The following is a 14,838-nucleotide window of genomic DNA, read 5'->3' as shown; positions in this document are numbered from 1 at the left end:
ATAATTTCGAATGAAATTGAAAAATATTGAAGTCAGAAACTCACGAGAAATGGGCAGACATTGCGGCAGGGATGAGAATAGCATCACTCATGCATGCCAGTAGCCATCTGAAAATATTTTCATTCCGGACTAAATAATTAGTGATTAGAACACCTGTGAAGCCTTTCTTCATCTCCCAAACACTCTCTCGTCTTCATCCAAACACTCAATTCCGGTTTCAGATCACTCGAGTACCCAGACCAGTTTCCTAGATTTGCCCCTTTAAATCAAACGTAAAATTATATTTCAACCAATTATCGTACTTCCAAAATTCTTATGTCAAAAGATATACCCGTTTTTATCTGGCCGGGTAATTGTGCGCCACCCTGTAACTTTAGGTGATTCATTTTCCTTGTACTACAATGACTACAGTCATGACTACATTATACCCATAGATCAATGTTCACTGACCTCTGTTCACCCAGAACTCCCCTTCTGTTCTTTTTATTTTCTCATCATTTCGTCACTTTCGTTTGTCTGCGTATCTCTGGTATATAAACTGTCTCTGTTTCCTTGTTTTTTGCACTTACCTACAGTGTAAAACGTGTAGTTTAGATCAGCTAACAATCGTCAGTACCCATTCATTTTTCTAGTAAGATGTCTTTGATCAGAAATTTGCTCCCGATTGCTACGTCTACATTTTCCAGAAGAGGGTGAGTTTTCATGAAATTCATAAAGTACATTGTATTCATCGAAATCTAAAAAACAATTAGATCGCCCACTAAATAAATCATGCCATACTACGCCTGGGTAGGTTATTCTTTGTCGAGACACAGAGAATATAAAACAGACTACAATTGGCAACAAATAGATAAGAATCTCCCCTACCTTTTTCGTCATTTGTATTCTCCCAACCGTTTTTTTTTCAGAATCATGACTGCGGTTCCCTTGAAATCTGAATTCAAAAAAGTGGAAAACTATCAAAAGATTGCTGATAGATTCTTCGATTTCACAGAAGTGAGCAAAGATTCCTTCAGGTAAGAATTGTGCTGTATTTTTTATTTACCTTAAAATCTGTATTAGAACGATCCTTCTATTGCTCCGAGGTACCTCCGGCGGGCCCTTTTATTACAGGGCCCTTCAATTAGAGAGGGACTTTTTATTTTGGCAGCCATTTTTTCCGAAATTTTTAATTGAAAAATTTAGTGAATTTTTTATTCAAAGTTAATGAAAATCTATATATTTCATAAGGATTGAGTAAGTTTTTGAGCAAAAAAGAGTTTTTCAACAAATTTTTGGAATATTTTTTACTGAATATGTTAGATAATTTTTAGATCCAAACAACACATTTTGAAGGGGGCCCTTCTATTTTTCCAGGCCCTCTCTCTCTCTCTCTCTCTCTCTGAGTGCCCTTCTATTAGAGGGGGCTCTAAAGTTGAAGGGGCCCTTCTAATACAGGTTTTACTGTAGTTATATTTATCGTATTCAGTCCAGCAACATTGTCAAATGGTCGCCAGGCTCATCATGCAGCTGCTTACGGTGGTCTGATATTCTCTCAAGCTCTGGCTGCTGCTGAAAAGACAGTCGAAGAGAAATTTAAGCCACACTCCACCCATTCTTATTTCATTTTGAATGGTAAGTCTAATTTTGAATTTTAATGTTTTGAGTTTTAATGGATGGTATGAAATTGAAATTGGGTATTCTTTCAGTTGACACCAAAGAGCCTATAACATACAACGTCCGTCGTGTCCGTGAGGGTCGGTCATTCATCACTCGAACCGTTGAAGCAATTCAAAAAGAAAAAGTGTGTTTCGTGCTCCAATGCTCATTCCACGTGGAAGAGAAAAGTTCAATCATTCATCAATCCGAAATGCCAAAGGTGCCATGTCCAGAAGTATTGATGAGTATGAGAGATGCAGTTCCTTATATGAAATCCCTAGTGGAAAAAGGAGAAGTCACTCCGCCACCTGCGATGCTTTGGAGACTTCAATCGTACGATTCAAAAGTGTATTCAGATGATCAGGATCTTTTCGAAATGAGGTGCACTAATTTGGGTAATTATTACGGTTTCGCTAGCGACCAGAAACCCGAACTGCACTTTTGGATGAGAGCCAGAGGAGACTTAAGTGACAATGAGAGGTTGCACAGGTGATTTTAAAATAGTAAACGGTTCAGGCATGTTTAACTTTCAGATGGCTGATTGCTTACAACAGTGATTCTCTTCTCGTCTCGACAGCCGTCAGTCCACATTACTCGAATGGATTCATTCCATCAATGCTTTTCTCTCTCGATCACTGTGTATGGTTCCATAAAGCAGAAGTGAAAGCAGATGATTGGCTTCTGTTCGAATGTAAATCTCGTATTGCATCTGGATCCAGAGCTACGATTGAGGGAAGAATCTGGAGAAGAGATGGAGTTCTGATTGCCAGTTGTCAACAGGAAGCTCTTGTCAGAAGCCAATCTGATGATCCATCGAAGTTGTAATTTAATTTAGCTTTCGGTATTATTTCAACGGGTTTTATGTCAATGAACTTGTGTTTTATGTGTTATAGGAAGCTGATGTATATGCGTTTTTTCTTGAATCTCTGCACCGATGTACATGGTGGCGCAAAATCACCCGGACTAATAAAAAAGGGTATAAGTATCTTTGGACATATTTTTTTGAAGGCACAAGAAATGGTAGAAATAAAACTTTACATTTGATTCAAATCTACTGAAATTTTCAAAGCGATTCCTCAAGTCTAGGTATTGATATGATTGTCCAAAAATTGATATTTTCCTTGCACACCGTTGTCATTTTCGTGAACTACTCTGACAAGCGATATTTCTACTCTGACAAGCGATATTTCAACTCAAAGTCGATCAAATACATTGAAACGTTGCCAGCTTACTGATGAATTTTTTGATTTTTCCTACTCTAAATTTGAGCCCAGTACAAAGCTTTACTCAAGTTTTATGCTAGTACAAACTTAAGTCGGGGTAATTATGGGCCACCCTGTAGATAGATTTTCTATAATACATTGAAACGCACAAGGTTTTTCCACATATAAGTTTTGCTCTTGTGTTTCTGCATAAATTGTGAATATTCAGATTTTACAAAACACTCTGTCCAAATCGTGTGATTTTTCAAACAGACAAGATAAAAAACTCCCCACCATCAATTAATTTTTTTTCAATTTTCCCCTTCAAATTCACTGTGGTTGTGTCAACAGTAGTATCCAATACTTTCTCTGCGTATCACGGATTCCCATGCTCTCTGTTTCCGGTCCGGTTTCACGTCGAAAAGAGAGCTCTCGGTAGGAGGAAAGTGTGAGCAACTTGACACCTATGAAGAGTCAATGTGTCGGAGAAAAACTGATTGATATATCAGATTAATTGGATTGGATGGGAAAATGAGCAAACCGGAAATGATCTGTACAGTTTTATATATTTTATATTTGTTTGATAAGTGTATCTGCAAAAGATGGAACAAGTTATCGAATAGCAAGGTATCTGATTGAAAAAAAGGGAAAACTGTTGAGCACAATAATTTTTGAAACGATCATCGAAACAACGAATTATTGTGTCTTATGATTTCATTCAGTTATCTTCAAAACTCAACATCTTGCTTTCTCCATTATTCGAATATTTATTTAGCTCTCTAACTCTTTCGAACATATTCAATTTCTGATCCTAATCTTGATCCTTGATTCGCTAACCTCTGGCATAGACTACAACTTTCCACGTCTGAGAACTTTTATTTGTGCACAAGAGCTGTAGTTTGGTCTCATCCGGAAATCATATAAGATTCGCTTGTGGGAAAAAAAGACGATAAAACACCATTATTTATATATGAACGCAAATAAAAAGATGCTCAGTTATGAACAATCATATACAGTACCGGTCAAGAAGATATACAAAAACGTATTTTCAAGCTGATTTTCGGCAAAACGTATTTTTAAGTTGATATTTTGACAACTTTCAGGATCTCGGCTGAAGCCTTATTGACCATTGGCGAGTACTGTACCTTAATATTGTGGAAAAATGAGATTTCAAGTATAGCAAAATCAAAAATACACTTGAAAAGACCTCAAAATAAATTTATAGCGTTTTGCATCTCAAAAATGAAAGTTCCAACCAAACTCTATTACACCTTGAGTACATTCACTAATGCTCTAAAAGCCCGGACCGTCAACTTTGAGCCCGTATATCTCATTTCTTGTAAAAGATAGCAAAAAGTGGTTAACTAACAAAATAATCCTCATAACATCTAACATATTTTGTTAGTTGACCACTTTTTAATATCTTCCTTAGAAATCGAGATATGTGGGCTTAACGTTGACAGTTTGGGTGGGTTTATATTAGAGGAAATACGGTATCTTCAAGATCTTTGTAATATTTTTTGATTCTATTCATTCTTTCAGAATTTATATATTCGCACCTCATAGTCAATTCATTGAAGTTCTCCCCCTATACGCACACAAATGTTCATAGTTTGTTCACATTTTCACATTCCTCCAGACATTTTTTCTGCTTCTCCCCCCGGGCTTACTCTGCCACGGAGACCTTTTTGCTGCCATCGTTTATGTCGCACCCGACAGGACAAATCCATTGTTCTGAATGACCATTCCCTTCAACTTTTCTTCATCTTCTTCGTTTTTTCTCCGTGCACACACACGTGAATTGTTTGGTCAGTGCCGTCTCCCTCTGCTCCTCCGTAAGTAGTCGGCCATACAAGAAAGGAAAAAGTGTTGGAAATTTGAGGAAGAACACAAAAGAACACAAGACATGTCCACAGGTTTATGATGAGCATGATTATGTTGAAATCGAAGAGAGAAGGTTCGGAATTTGTGTGAACAATGGAAGCGGAAGCCACGTCATAGACCTGTGCATCATACACAGACTGGAAAAGAGATACTGAAATCATTGAAATTAAAAGTTTGAATAGAGTAAACAAAAATTATGCTTCTGGACGCCTTCCTGGTAATTCAGATCCTGACATTTTCAAGAATCAAGTTTAAATCTCAAAAAAAATTACAATTAAAAATTACAAAACATAGGTCCTAGCCGGGTTCGAACCGGCGATCTTCTGCGTGTAAAGCAGACGTGATAACCACTACACCATAGGACCGATAGAAACCTCTCTTTGTGATGTTCACTAAGAACGGAGACTGCAAGGACACATAGAGAGCGAAAGAGAAACGGAGGAGAACGAGTAGGGGAGTAAAAGAAGGAAAAGGAGTGTGCTGGGGTAGACATGAGAAGAGGAGAGGGGGAGATTTGGGCATGAGGTGGGAATTGGTTAAAAGAGACTGGAAGAGTGGATCTGGAAATGATGGAGAATTGAAAAATAACTACGGGAAGGAGCAATCTTGAAATTTCATCTGTAAAAAAATCTCTAAAAATTCGAAGTAATTTGAACTCTGTAGTTTGTTCATTGAATAGAAACAATAGGAGTTAGAAAATTTTAACTATCGAAAGCGGAAGTCCTTCTAAGACTCCATCAGTAATAAACTACAGTATACTGGCGAGAATCCCTGCATAAAGCTTTCAGAGAACCCCAAAATTCAAAAATTTTCCGAAATTTATTTTTCTGGTACAAAAAAGGGGAGCTGTGGGAGAGAAACGCCGGTGGCCATACTTGTAAAATTCCGAGCCGGGCCGGGCCTGAGGAAATTTTCAAGGCCCGGGCCCGGCCCGGAAGGCCCGGTATCAAAAATTCTGCATTTTTGAGCTTTTGAGCTCTCAATATATTTTTTTTTCCATTTTTTTTTGGTTTTTTCGGATTGTTCATCTGTTTGATCTACAAAGGTCGAAAAAACTCGAAAAAAATTTTTCGAATTTTTTTTCCGGGCTTTCGAAATTCGGAAAAAAGCCCGGCCCGGCCCCGCCCGTGACAAGTATGCCGGTGGCCGTTTCCATTCTGATTCTGAATTCTGAAAATAAAGGTATTTTTAGATTACAGTAGTTGCCGTTTTGGGACCTTCAGGCACGGTCACTGGTTTTCCTCTTCCATAGCTCCGATTTTTATGTGTCAGAATTTAAAAATCGTATTCTGCTATAAATCGAAAATGTCTCTCTTTAATGTTCAACTCGGGTAAAGGAGTCAAATTCCCAATAAAATACAGTAATTGGATCTGAATGTGTTCGGAGAAAAAGTTCAAGTACGTATTGTTATCCAAACTAGATTCATCATCTGACTCATTTCAACCTTTGACATTCCTCTTCTTCTCTCGCATTCCATTCATTATTCCTAGACACTGAGTTCTTCTACCGAAGGAGAATGAAAACTGTCAAAAAACCTGAATTTGACACTTCACACGTAACTTTTCATCCTCTTTTGCCCCGGAAAGATTTTCCGCACGACGGCACGACGAAAAAAGAGAAAAGGAGGCGGCAGGAGGAGGAGGCGGGCTGCGGAAAAGAAAAAAGGACGGAACCCGGTGCGGAGCAGTATAAAATGGAGATGAATGGCAACAAATACCCATCAATCTTTTCGCTTTTTTCCATCATCAAGCAATGTTTGGAAAAGTATTAACGACTTCGATTCTGATTGCGTTGACTTTCGCTGCGCCTTCAACTGGTAAGCATAACTTTTGTAGATTTTCATTAAAACTTCTATTCTTACGATATTGGGCAATTTACTTGAATCTCTTTTTTCTCTACCAGTATCAGCTTTCAATTTTGAATTACCTACTTTTTAATCAAATTAGGATCTATGTGATAAATTTGAAATTATTCCAAAAAGGTTCATCAAAAAAATCCATTCATATTTCTAAACTTCTGAATCATATCCCCTCGTTTCTAGAAGAAGGCAAAAGCAGCAAACGTCGTCAATACATTGCTCCATTGGCCGGAGCAGCTCAAGTTCCTCGTAACCCAGTGCTTCTCGCGGCTCCAGCTCTTCCAGTAGCTGCTGCTCCAGCTCTTGTCCGTCCTGCCTTCGCTCCCGTCCCAGTAGCAGCTGCTCCAGCTTTGGTCCGTCCAGCATTCGCCCCAGTTCCAGTCGCTGCTGCTCCAGTTGTCGCTGCTCCACTCTTCCAACAGCCAGCCGTCGTTGCTCCAGTAGTTGCTCCAGTCGGACAGTGCCCAGGAGGACCATCCCTTCCAATTGAATGCGATCCAAAGAGACCATGGCCACAATGCCCACCACAGTCTTACTGCTATGCCACCAACTCTGTAGATATTGGACCATATTTCTGTTGCCCAATCTGTAAGTCACTAAATGGACAAACCAGTTTTTTGCTCTTTAGAAAATGTTGTAACCTTACATGCAACATTTCGTTTGAAAAGGTGTGAATAGGGAAACACACGGGCGGCTTTTCAACAAATAGGCGACCAGATTTTTTTATCGAGACTTCCGGGGGCAGTCAATATTTGCCCAATGCATATTCTTCCGCATCTCGGATGCAATATGAACCTAACCAACGTCTTCTTCTTTTAGGGTCCACCTACGGAGCTGCCTGGCGTCCAGCTACTCCATTCTACAACTACGTGCCACCAGTTCCAGCCAACTGGCCAGATGTTGCTAGAATGACCGCCAACTGGCCAGCTGCCGCAGTTGCCATGCCACTCAAAGCTCGCAAGCAACAGAAGAATGAAGGAGATGAGGAAAGCGAGGATGAGCAGAAGATCGGATCAGCCATCGATGGATGGGTTGAGCGTCAAGCTAAATTGGTAGGGCTTCATGCCTAATATTTCAGAAACACTTAACTTTTTTTCAGTAAACGAAACAACGAACCAGGGAAATTGAGTCCCAACCAAATGTCTGTACAAATTTCGAACCCAAATTGCGAACTCCAGTAATATTTATTGTATTTTGAACGTTTCATTCATTGCCAATTGTTTTCTAGTATTATCTTTCTTTGAAATTTGCCTTTCTCATACTATACACATTGACAAACAGTATTCGGTATATTTCGGTATTATTTCAAAAATGAAAACATATCATAAAATTTGATTCGTTTGTAATACACCAGTCAACACACAGTAACACGTCTTCTTTCAGGGCTATAAGATTTGGACAATGGTAGAATTACAGTATTTCTTCTGGGAAAATGAACCCATTTTGGACGAGCGAATCTCCATTCGAAACCAGATAAACTGTAGCTGTAAGTGTGGCCGAACACCTCAAAGTGTCGTGTCATCCGATATATTAGGATTTCTGAAGAATAATTTTTCAATGAGTGAATTGTACATTTATTTTCATCTTACCTAGTAGAAGTACGATTCCCGCGACTGCATAAATTATAAGACAGAACTTGTATAACTGAATGAAATGAGTTGTTTGAAGTACGGTGACCTAAAAACGCCCAAGATTAAATTATACCGTAAAACCAGTAATTGAAGGGCCCCTACACTGTCAAGTTTAAGCCTAATTATCTCAATTCCCATGCATGATATCAAAATGTGTCAACTGACAGAACACTTCTGGTAATATGATAAACATTTTATCAGTTGAAAGCTTTTCTATACCTCTGACAGGAACCGAGATAAATTGGCTCAAAGTTGAAAGTTAGGGGCCCTTCTATTACAGGTTTTGCGGTAAAATCATTTAATTTACAGTTTGAGTTTGTGAAGTCACAGAATTGTAGTTAGCAAATGATGCAATGTATCTGGACCGAACTGTGTCATATCCATTCTTGGTATACGCAACGGCACGATTGAACCTTTCTCGGAGACCTTTGATATTTCTGAAGTGTTAGTTGGTTTCTTCCGAAATATGTGAATTCAAACGAACTTGTTTACAGCATATGCCAGATATTCTGGAGCCATTATTTTGTCTCGAACAAATAGGATTTTCGAATGATAATCGAAATAGGTGATATCCGATTGAGCAAGATCACTAGCCACAGCAGAGAAGCCAACATGTTTATCTTGAGTTATAACTAGATTCATGTCGTCGTCGATGTCAAGAAACACTATTCTGAAACGTTAAGAAAATTAGAATGAATCTAAAATTGAAACACTTTTTACTTACTTTGACTTTAGTCGATCTAATCGTTCACACTGCTCCGGATTACAGTATAGATATGGAGTGTATCCCCACTTTTGAATGACAAGGGTCCAACCCTTGTGCTCTGCTGCTTCTAGAACACCATCCAAAGTATTGAAAATTGTACCACGGTGATGAGAGAGGAGAAGAAAACTCTTCAGTTTCGCCTCGTAGTAGGTTATAATAACTTGACAACACCACAACCAGAATCCAATTACCACAAGTGCACATATTGGCGATGAGATTCTAAACATGAATTGACGGATGATAGCTGTAAATTTTTATCATTAAAATATCAATTTCAGATTATTAATTTGTTACCAGAACAACTAATTATCATCCAATCCCAAATGGTTCGTATTCTTCTATCAAAAAGCCAAGTGTACAAATAAACCAATGATCCAATAATGATTCCAAAGCTTATCAGTATTGCAAGAGTCTAAAATTAAAAAAACATAACTATGAAAGCATAGTTAACTACACACATCTAGGTCAAACAGTCCCATTATATAATCAGCAACTGCAATTTCTGGAATTTCTCTCACTAAATATCCGTAGTAGACAAAACCAATCGGTGTCGTGAAATCAACCTGAACAGTTTTTTTTTGTCCAAATGGGTTAGCACAAGGTGTAACCTTTTTCATTCGCTCCAAAGTTTGTCGCGCTGTTACTAGAGTGATATCAGCTGAACCATTAGCCACCTGAAATGAATTCTGAATCACAAAATAAACAAAAAATGCCATAAAACCTGTAATAGAAGGACCCCCACACTTTCTTTGATATCAAAATAGTGTCAACTGTAAAAACACTTCCGACACTATGAAGAACAATTTTTCAGTTGACAACTTTTTATATCTTTACAGGAATCGAGAAAAGTTGGCTCAAAGTTAATAGATAGGGACCATTCTACATATTGCAGCTTACACATATTTTACCATTTCAATGGATTGTTCGATGTCTGCATCAATCTGAATGATAGTTCCCGTGGAGTTCATAACTTGAAAAGTGAGATCCAGAAATTCGACTTCAGCTCCTGGTTTTGGACAAGAGAACGACCAACAATAATCGGATAATGACACATATGGAGCATCTGTTTGGTACCCGATTGCTCGGAGATTTTTGAAGCCTGGTTTGTTTGTTAGCATTTCTGAAACAGTGAGATTCAGAATAAAGAACATTTCTGTCAAGGTCTACTGAATTTAAGTGGAGACAAAAATAGAAATGGTTTCAAGTGGGAAAAGAAAAAGACGTTCGGTTACAAAAAAGTGATCGAAGTATCAAAAGTTCGTTTTTCACAGGATCAGAATAAAATGTATGTAATTTGTCGATTGATATCCCTGTTTTTACAAAAAGTATTATATGTCGGAGATGAAACAAAAAGCAAAAAAGATAATTCAAAGTTAGAATGTGACATATATCTGGAAAAGAATGAAATTGCACCAGCCGGTTTACGCCCCTCCGGGACTAAACCTCCTGGTCTCCGCTTACAATACCTATGATTTTATAAAGAGGTTTCGTCACATTTTAGGGACTTTTTTCAGGGTATGAATTTGGAATATTGAAATTTAGAAATTCAGAGCTTCAGGAATTCCTAATTCAAGAAGCTCAAAATTTTGGTCGTTTCGAAATTTAACATTTTGGAAATTAAGGTCAAAAAGCCGAGAATTCGGAAAGCCAAAAATAAGGGATTCCAGAAATTCGGAAAGTAAATATTCAGACGTTCGAGAGCTCTTTAATCATAAAAGTGTTTCAAATCCAAATCTCCAAGTTTTTCTGATTTTCAAAAAAAAATTCTAAGCTTCCGAGTCTAACTTCCGAATTTCCGAATTCCTGAGTGCTCAAACTTTGGGAAATGGAAATTTTTCGAATTTTGCATTTTTCGAATTTTGAGGATCAGGATTCAAAAATCGGAAGTTCAGAAATTGAATGCAATTACAAAAGCACAAAATATAAATAGTTCAAACAGAAGACCACCTAGTATAGAACCTTTCCCTTTTTGGAACCGCTCAATAATCTGACATCTGATACTTTCTCCCGCCTCCTCAACATAATTTTATTTGCAGTCCCTGACGCATTATTTATGAACGCGCTGTTCTATTTCATATCCATTTCTTGTCGAGTTATCCATGTCACACATGGCCCATGTGTGACACGTTTTCAGTTTCAGGTATCAAATCAAAATAAAAGGTGTTGATATCCTCACTGCTTCAACTTTAAATTTCCCTATTCAGCTATGTCAAGTCCCGACGAGAATGGACCGGAGAAGAAAGCATCGGAGCCGGAGTTGGCGACCCCTGCTGGCCCCAAACCAAAGGCCATGTGTCGCGAAAAGGAAGAGAAGTCTCCAGCCAAACAACAATCCGATGTATCTCGAATGGAGAAGAAGGGAAATATAAACAAGTCAGCTAGAAGAGATGCTAGAAGTGCACGAATGAAGGTGATGAAGCCTGTTTCTGTGAAAATGGATAACGGTGGATCGAAAATGAGTATTCAGGAACAACTAACAAAACAACAGTTTAATATTCAGAAACCGTAAGTTTTCTGAAATCATTGATGTTTAAATTATTATTTTAAACTTTTCTAATTTTTAAATTTTCCAGAAAAGACGAAACGGATGTAGCGTGTCTCCAGCTGGAAGGAGAACTGGCTCAAACGGTAAAGACAATGGAAGAATACAAAGTGGCCATGTTTCAAATCCACACTATTCTTCTCACAATGATCAGACGTGGAAATGGCACTAATGACATGGATAATTGTAAAAGTGAAAAGGGACAAGCAGCGGCTGAGAAGTTGAATAGAGAAGTGGTACAGACGGAGAACTTCTGGAAGTCGGATACTTTTTTGCAACCAGCTATGAACCAAGCAATCGCAAAGAACTCTAAAATTCTAGCAGCTGCTGAGAGGAACCTTCAGGAACAGGCGCCAGGTCATATGAAGAAATTGAAAAAATTCCTGCACGTTCATTGGCCGAGGGTAATTTTGAAAAACATGAATTTTCAGTTGAACCTCCTTTTTCAGTACGTTGAGATGAAGAAAGAGCTGGGGAAAGTCGTAAAACTTCAAAAACCAGACTCTCAAACTGTTCGAGCTGAATATGTCAAGTCAATCTCAGAGTTTGTGAAAGAAAAGTATTTGAAGGTGAAAAATGATCATTTGGGTGAAATTCAGAGCGTTCTTGTTGAATTGAGCGTAAGTTTTTTATTTTTTCCAGCCAAAAGAATTCTGTAACATAAATAAAATTTTCAGTTCTTCCACCATGCTTCTGCTTCCGCGTGGCATCGGATTGCAGAAAGAAAACTGCCGAAAGTTGGGTATCAACCGGAGACTTTCGACTTCAAACAATTTTTCGGTCCACCTCCAAAACCGTAGTTTTTAACATGACGTCATCCGGTTTTTTATTGTATAATTTATTGTAATAAAAAGTGTATTGGGACAGTGTGTATTCAGAAGGGGGAACGAAAAAGAGCAAGCAAACAAGGAGAGAATATCATGAATGGATTTGAATTCTTGATTTTATTTTCACCAGTCTTCCGGGATACTGTAGCTCTGAATGGAGTGAAGCATATTGTGAATATAAGATGAACTGATTTTTGAAAAATTTAATTCTGGGTCATTTGAAATCCAGAAGAATTCAGACGGTTCAGTCAGAAAATTGAAAAAAGTTTTTTTCTCGGAAAATCTGAAAATTCAATCATTATTTCAGGCTATCTAGCTTGTGTGGACTAGCTTTTACCAAATGTATTTTCTGGATAGTCATAAAGTCGAAATTTCACCCGGAGAAAGTTAGGCCATGAAGCTAGTTGACCTAGAATAGTCATCTGGAGAGAGATAGGCAACGAAACCGAATGAAAATTGAGTTTTCTAGGCCATATTGAGTTATGGCCTAGCTTTCAAGCATTTTTAGGCCATCTAGCTATATTTTCAGTAAACTTATGCCATTTTTCTATCAAAACGTGGTCATGATAAAACGGATCAGTGCACCAGATTGCTCCAAGTAGATATAAGAATCTATAGTAAGCCAGTTGCAAACTCCAAACGTCATTTTCCGGATCGAATCTCAAAAAACAGAAATTCCTTTTTTTCCTCTGCTGTTCAAATATGACGAATTCTTCTTTATTCTTTGCTTTACTCTGAAACTGACATCATTTTTCTTGCAGACTGTCAATTTTGTGCTTCTGAACTGGGCTAGGTGGTTTTCGATCGTGATTTTTTTTTCGTATTGACCCAAAACGTATTCCTCCTCAAAACGGTTTCAGTTTGAACAGCTCATTGTGAACGGTAAAATATTGTATAATGGATTTTAGACGATATATATGTGGGGGACACAGAAAACAGTATTTGATCAGCTGGAAATGGGACTCATGTATAAAAGAAGTAGGCAGGCTAGGTTGAAATTACATCATTTTTCGTTTAGTACATTTTAATACAGCTTGTTTTTTTTCGAGTCCCGTTTAACTCCAAATAGAATTTCAGAAAAAAAAACATATTTTTTCTACATTTTTTAGAATCTTCCAGAAGATCATAACTTTAATCAGAACTGTAAATGAAATCATCACACCCACGTTCCCGGTACTCCCATCATGGACATAAACGAAACGCAAAAACTGTGTAAATAGTTGAGAACTGATAAAATAATCCTTTCCAAAATTATAAATTCAGATGGACAGGCGGTACTAACCGTTGCTCTACTGATAAGAGCATGTATAAATCACACTTCTCTTTTTTTTTTCTTAATTTCGACTTCTCTTTCTTTGTAGCTAATCCGAGAAATTTCAGAATGCTTCTCAAATCACTAGTAGTTCTTTCTGTATTGGCAGTTGCTGCCCAATCGGTTCCAGCATCTGTTAAAGTTCTTCCATTCGTTGACTCTTCTCTTCCAGTCAAATTCAGACAAGTTATTGCCGAGGCTGCTCCAAGAGTTCCAGCCAATTTGGCATCCTACGCTTTCGCTGTTGATTTGTCTGTGCCAGCCTCCCAAAGCACTCTCCAATGCATTAAACAAGCCGGATATGCCGCTGCCTTCATTCGGTAAATGTTTATAAATGTTATTTTTCTTTATATTCAATTTTCAGTGCTTATAACCCAGCTGGACAAGGATCCTTCGACACCAACGCTTGCAGCACTATTCAAAATGCTTATTACGCTGGACTCGGAACTGAAATCTACATGACTCCACAACCAGCATCCAGCAAGCAAGGATACCAACAATTGGATGAAGTTTATCAAGGATTGACTCAAGCTGGAATCACCATCAGATCCGTTTGGATTCAAGTCACTTCTCCAACCAACTGGCCAGCCAGTGCCACTAACAATGTTAACTTCATCAATAGTATCATCTCAAGAGCAAGAGTAAGTTTTTTACAGGAAGGGGGAGAGTAGATTTTCCGGAGTTTTTTGAAGTTATTTACGATATCTTGCGGCAAAAAATTATCTATAGGTTCATCGTCGGTCTTGAAATGAGCAAAAGATTTTCGAACAAATTCGTGCGCTTTCGATACCGTATCTCGAAATTATTTAATTTTTGTCTATTGTCTATTCAATAAAACGTGTCCAATGACTATTTCTTGAGTTAACTGAAATTTGATTTTGGAGATGTTGAAATTTTAGGAAGTCCATTACCTCAGCGTTATGAATTTCAGTCATTTCGCAAGCCGCCGATATGAAAACTAAATGATAGGAATAACGGCTATTTTGAGCGGTATGTGATGCATGTTTTTATTGGATGGATGATGAATTACGTGGAAGTTAGATAAATGGAAATAATATTGACCGAGTTATAAACTTTCGAGAATCATCCGAAATTTTGATAGGAAGTACAAAATAACTGTACCAAAACAGCAAATTTTTTCATGAGACACTTTTTTCGAGATCATAATTTTTCCCGA

At 37.9% G+C, this 14,838-nt stretch overlaps 5 protein-coding genes and 1 non-coding gene across 6 annotated transcripts in view; 4 read left to right on the top strand and 2 right to left on the bottom strand.

The window, feature by feature from the left end:
* Positions 1-912: 912 nt before the first annotated feature.
* CBG02443 lies at positions 913-2,463 on the top strand (the record flags this gene model as incomplete). The annotated part of the gene is made up of 4 exons (XM_045242567.1): positions 913-996; positions 1,497-1,614; positions 1,689-2,127; positions 2,172-2,463. 4 exons carry the CDS (start codon positions 913-915, stop codon positions 2,461-2,463), a joined length of 933 nt encoding a protein of 310 aa, XP_045092300.1.
* Positions 2,464-5,016: 2,553 nt separating this feature from the next.
* CBG28977 lies at positions 5,017-5,089 on the bottom strand. Its single transcript has one exon. It is a non-coding gene (tRNA).
* Positions 5,090-6,477: 1,388 nt separating this feature from the next.
* Positions 6,478-7,653, top strand: CBG02445 (the record flags this gene model as incomplete). The annotated part of the gene is made up of 3 exons (XM_002630706.2): positions 6,478-6,541; positions 6,767-7,171; positions 7,403-7,653. The coding sequence occupies 3 exons, from the start codon at positions 6,478-6,480 to the stop codon at positions 7,651-7,653; spliced, it is 720 nt and encodes a 239-aa protein (XP_002630752.2).
* A 284-nt stretch (positions 7,654-7,937) lies between these two features.
* Positions 7,938-10,098, bottom strand: CBG02446 (the record flags this gene model as incomplete). The annotated part of the gene is made up of 8 exons (XM_002630707.1): positions 7,938-8,122; positions 8,173-8,260; positions 8,522-8,651; positions 8,699-8,884; positions 8,939-9,224; positions 9,275-9,392; positions 9,439-9,654; positions 9,889-10,098. The coding sequence occupies 8 exons, from the start codon at positions 10,096-10,098 to the stop codon at positions 7,938-7,940; spliced, it is 1,419 nt and encodes a 472-aa protein (XP_002630753.1).
* Positions 10,099-11,186: 1,088 nt separating this feature from the next.
* On the top strand, positions 11,187-12,322 carry CBG02447 (the record flags this gene model as incomplete). Its single annotated transcript, XM_002630708.1, has 4 exons — positions 11,187-11,485; positions 11,554-11,926; positions 11,972-12,142; positions 12,200-12,322. The coding sequence occupies 4 exons, from the start codon at positions 11,187-11,189 to the stop codon at positions 12,320-12,322; spliced, it is 966 nt and encodes a 321-aa protein (XP_002630754.1).
* A 1,408-nt stretch (positions 12,323-13,730) lies between these two features.
* Cbr-lys-8 overlaps positions 13,731-14,838 on the top strand; it is a gene marked incomplete at both ends in the record, with an annotated part of 10,229 nt that continues 9,121 nt past the window's right edge. Inside the window, 2 exons of the mRNA XM_002630709.1 lie at positions 13,731-13,981; positions 14,026-14,302. Of these exons, the coding sequence (XP_002630755.1) occupies positions 13,731-13,981; positions 14,026-14,302 (528 nt within the window). The remainder of the gene's footprint in view (positions 13,982-14,025; positions 14,303-14,838) is intronic.

This window comes from Caenorhabditis briggsae (assembly GCF_000004555.2).
Source record: "Caenorhabditis briggsae complete genome, chrII, whole genome shotgun sequence".
In the NCBI taxonomy this organism is placed as follows: Eukaryota; Metazoa; Nematoda; class Chromadorea; order Rhabditida; family Rhabditidae; genus Caenorhabditis; species Caenorhabditis briggsae.
Note: the sequence above shows the minus strand (reverse complement) of the source record. Positions and strands in the feature narration are given on the sequence as shown.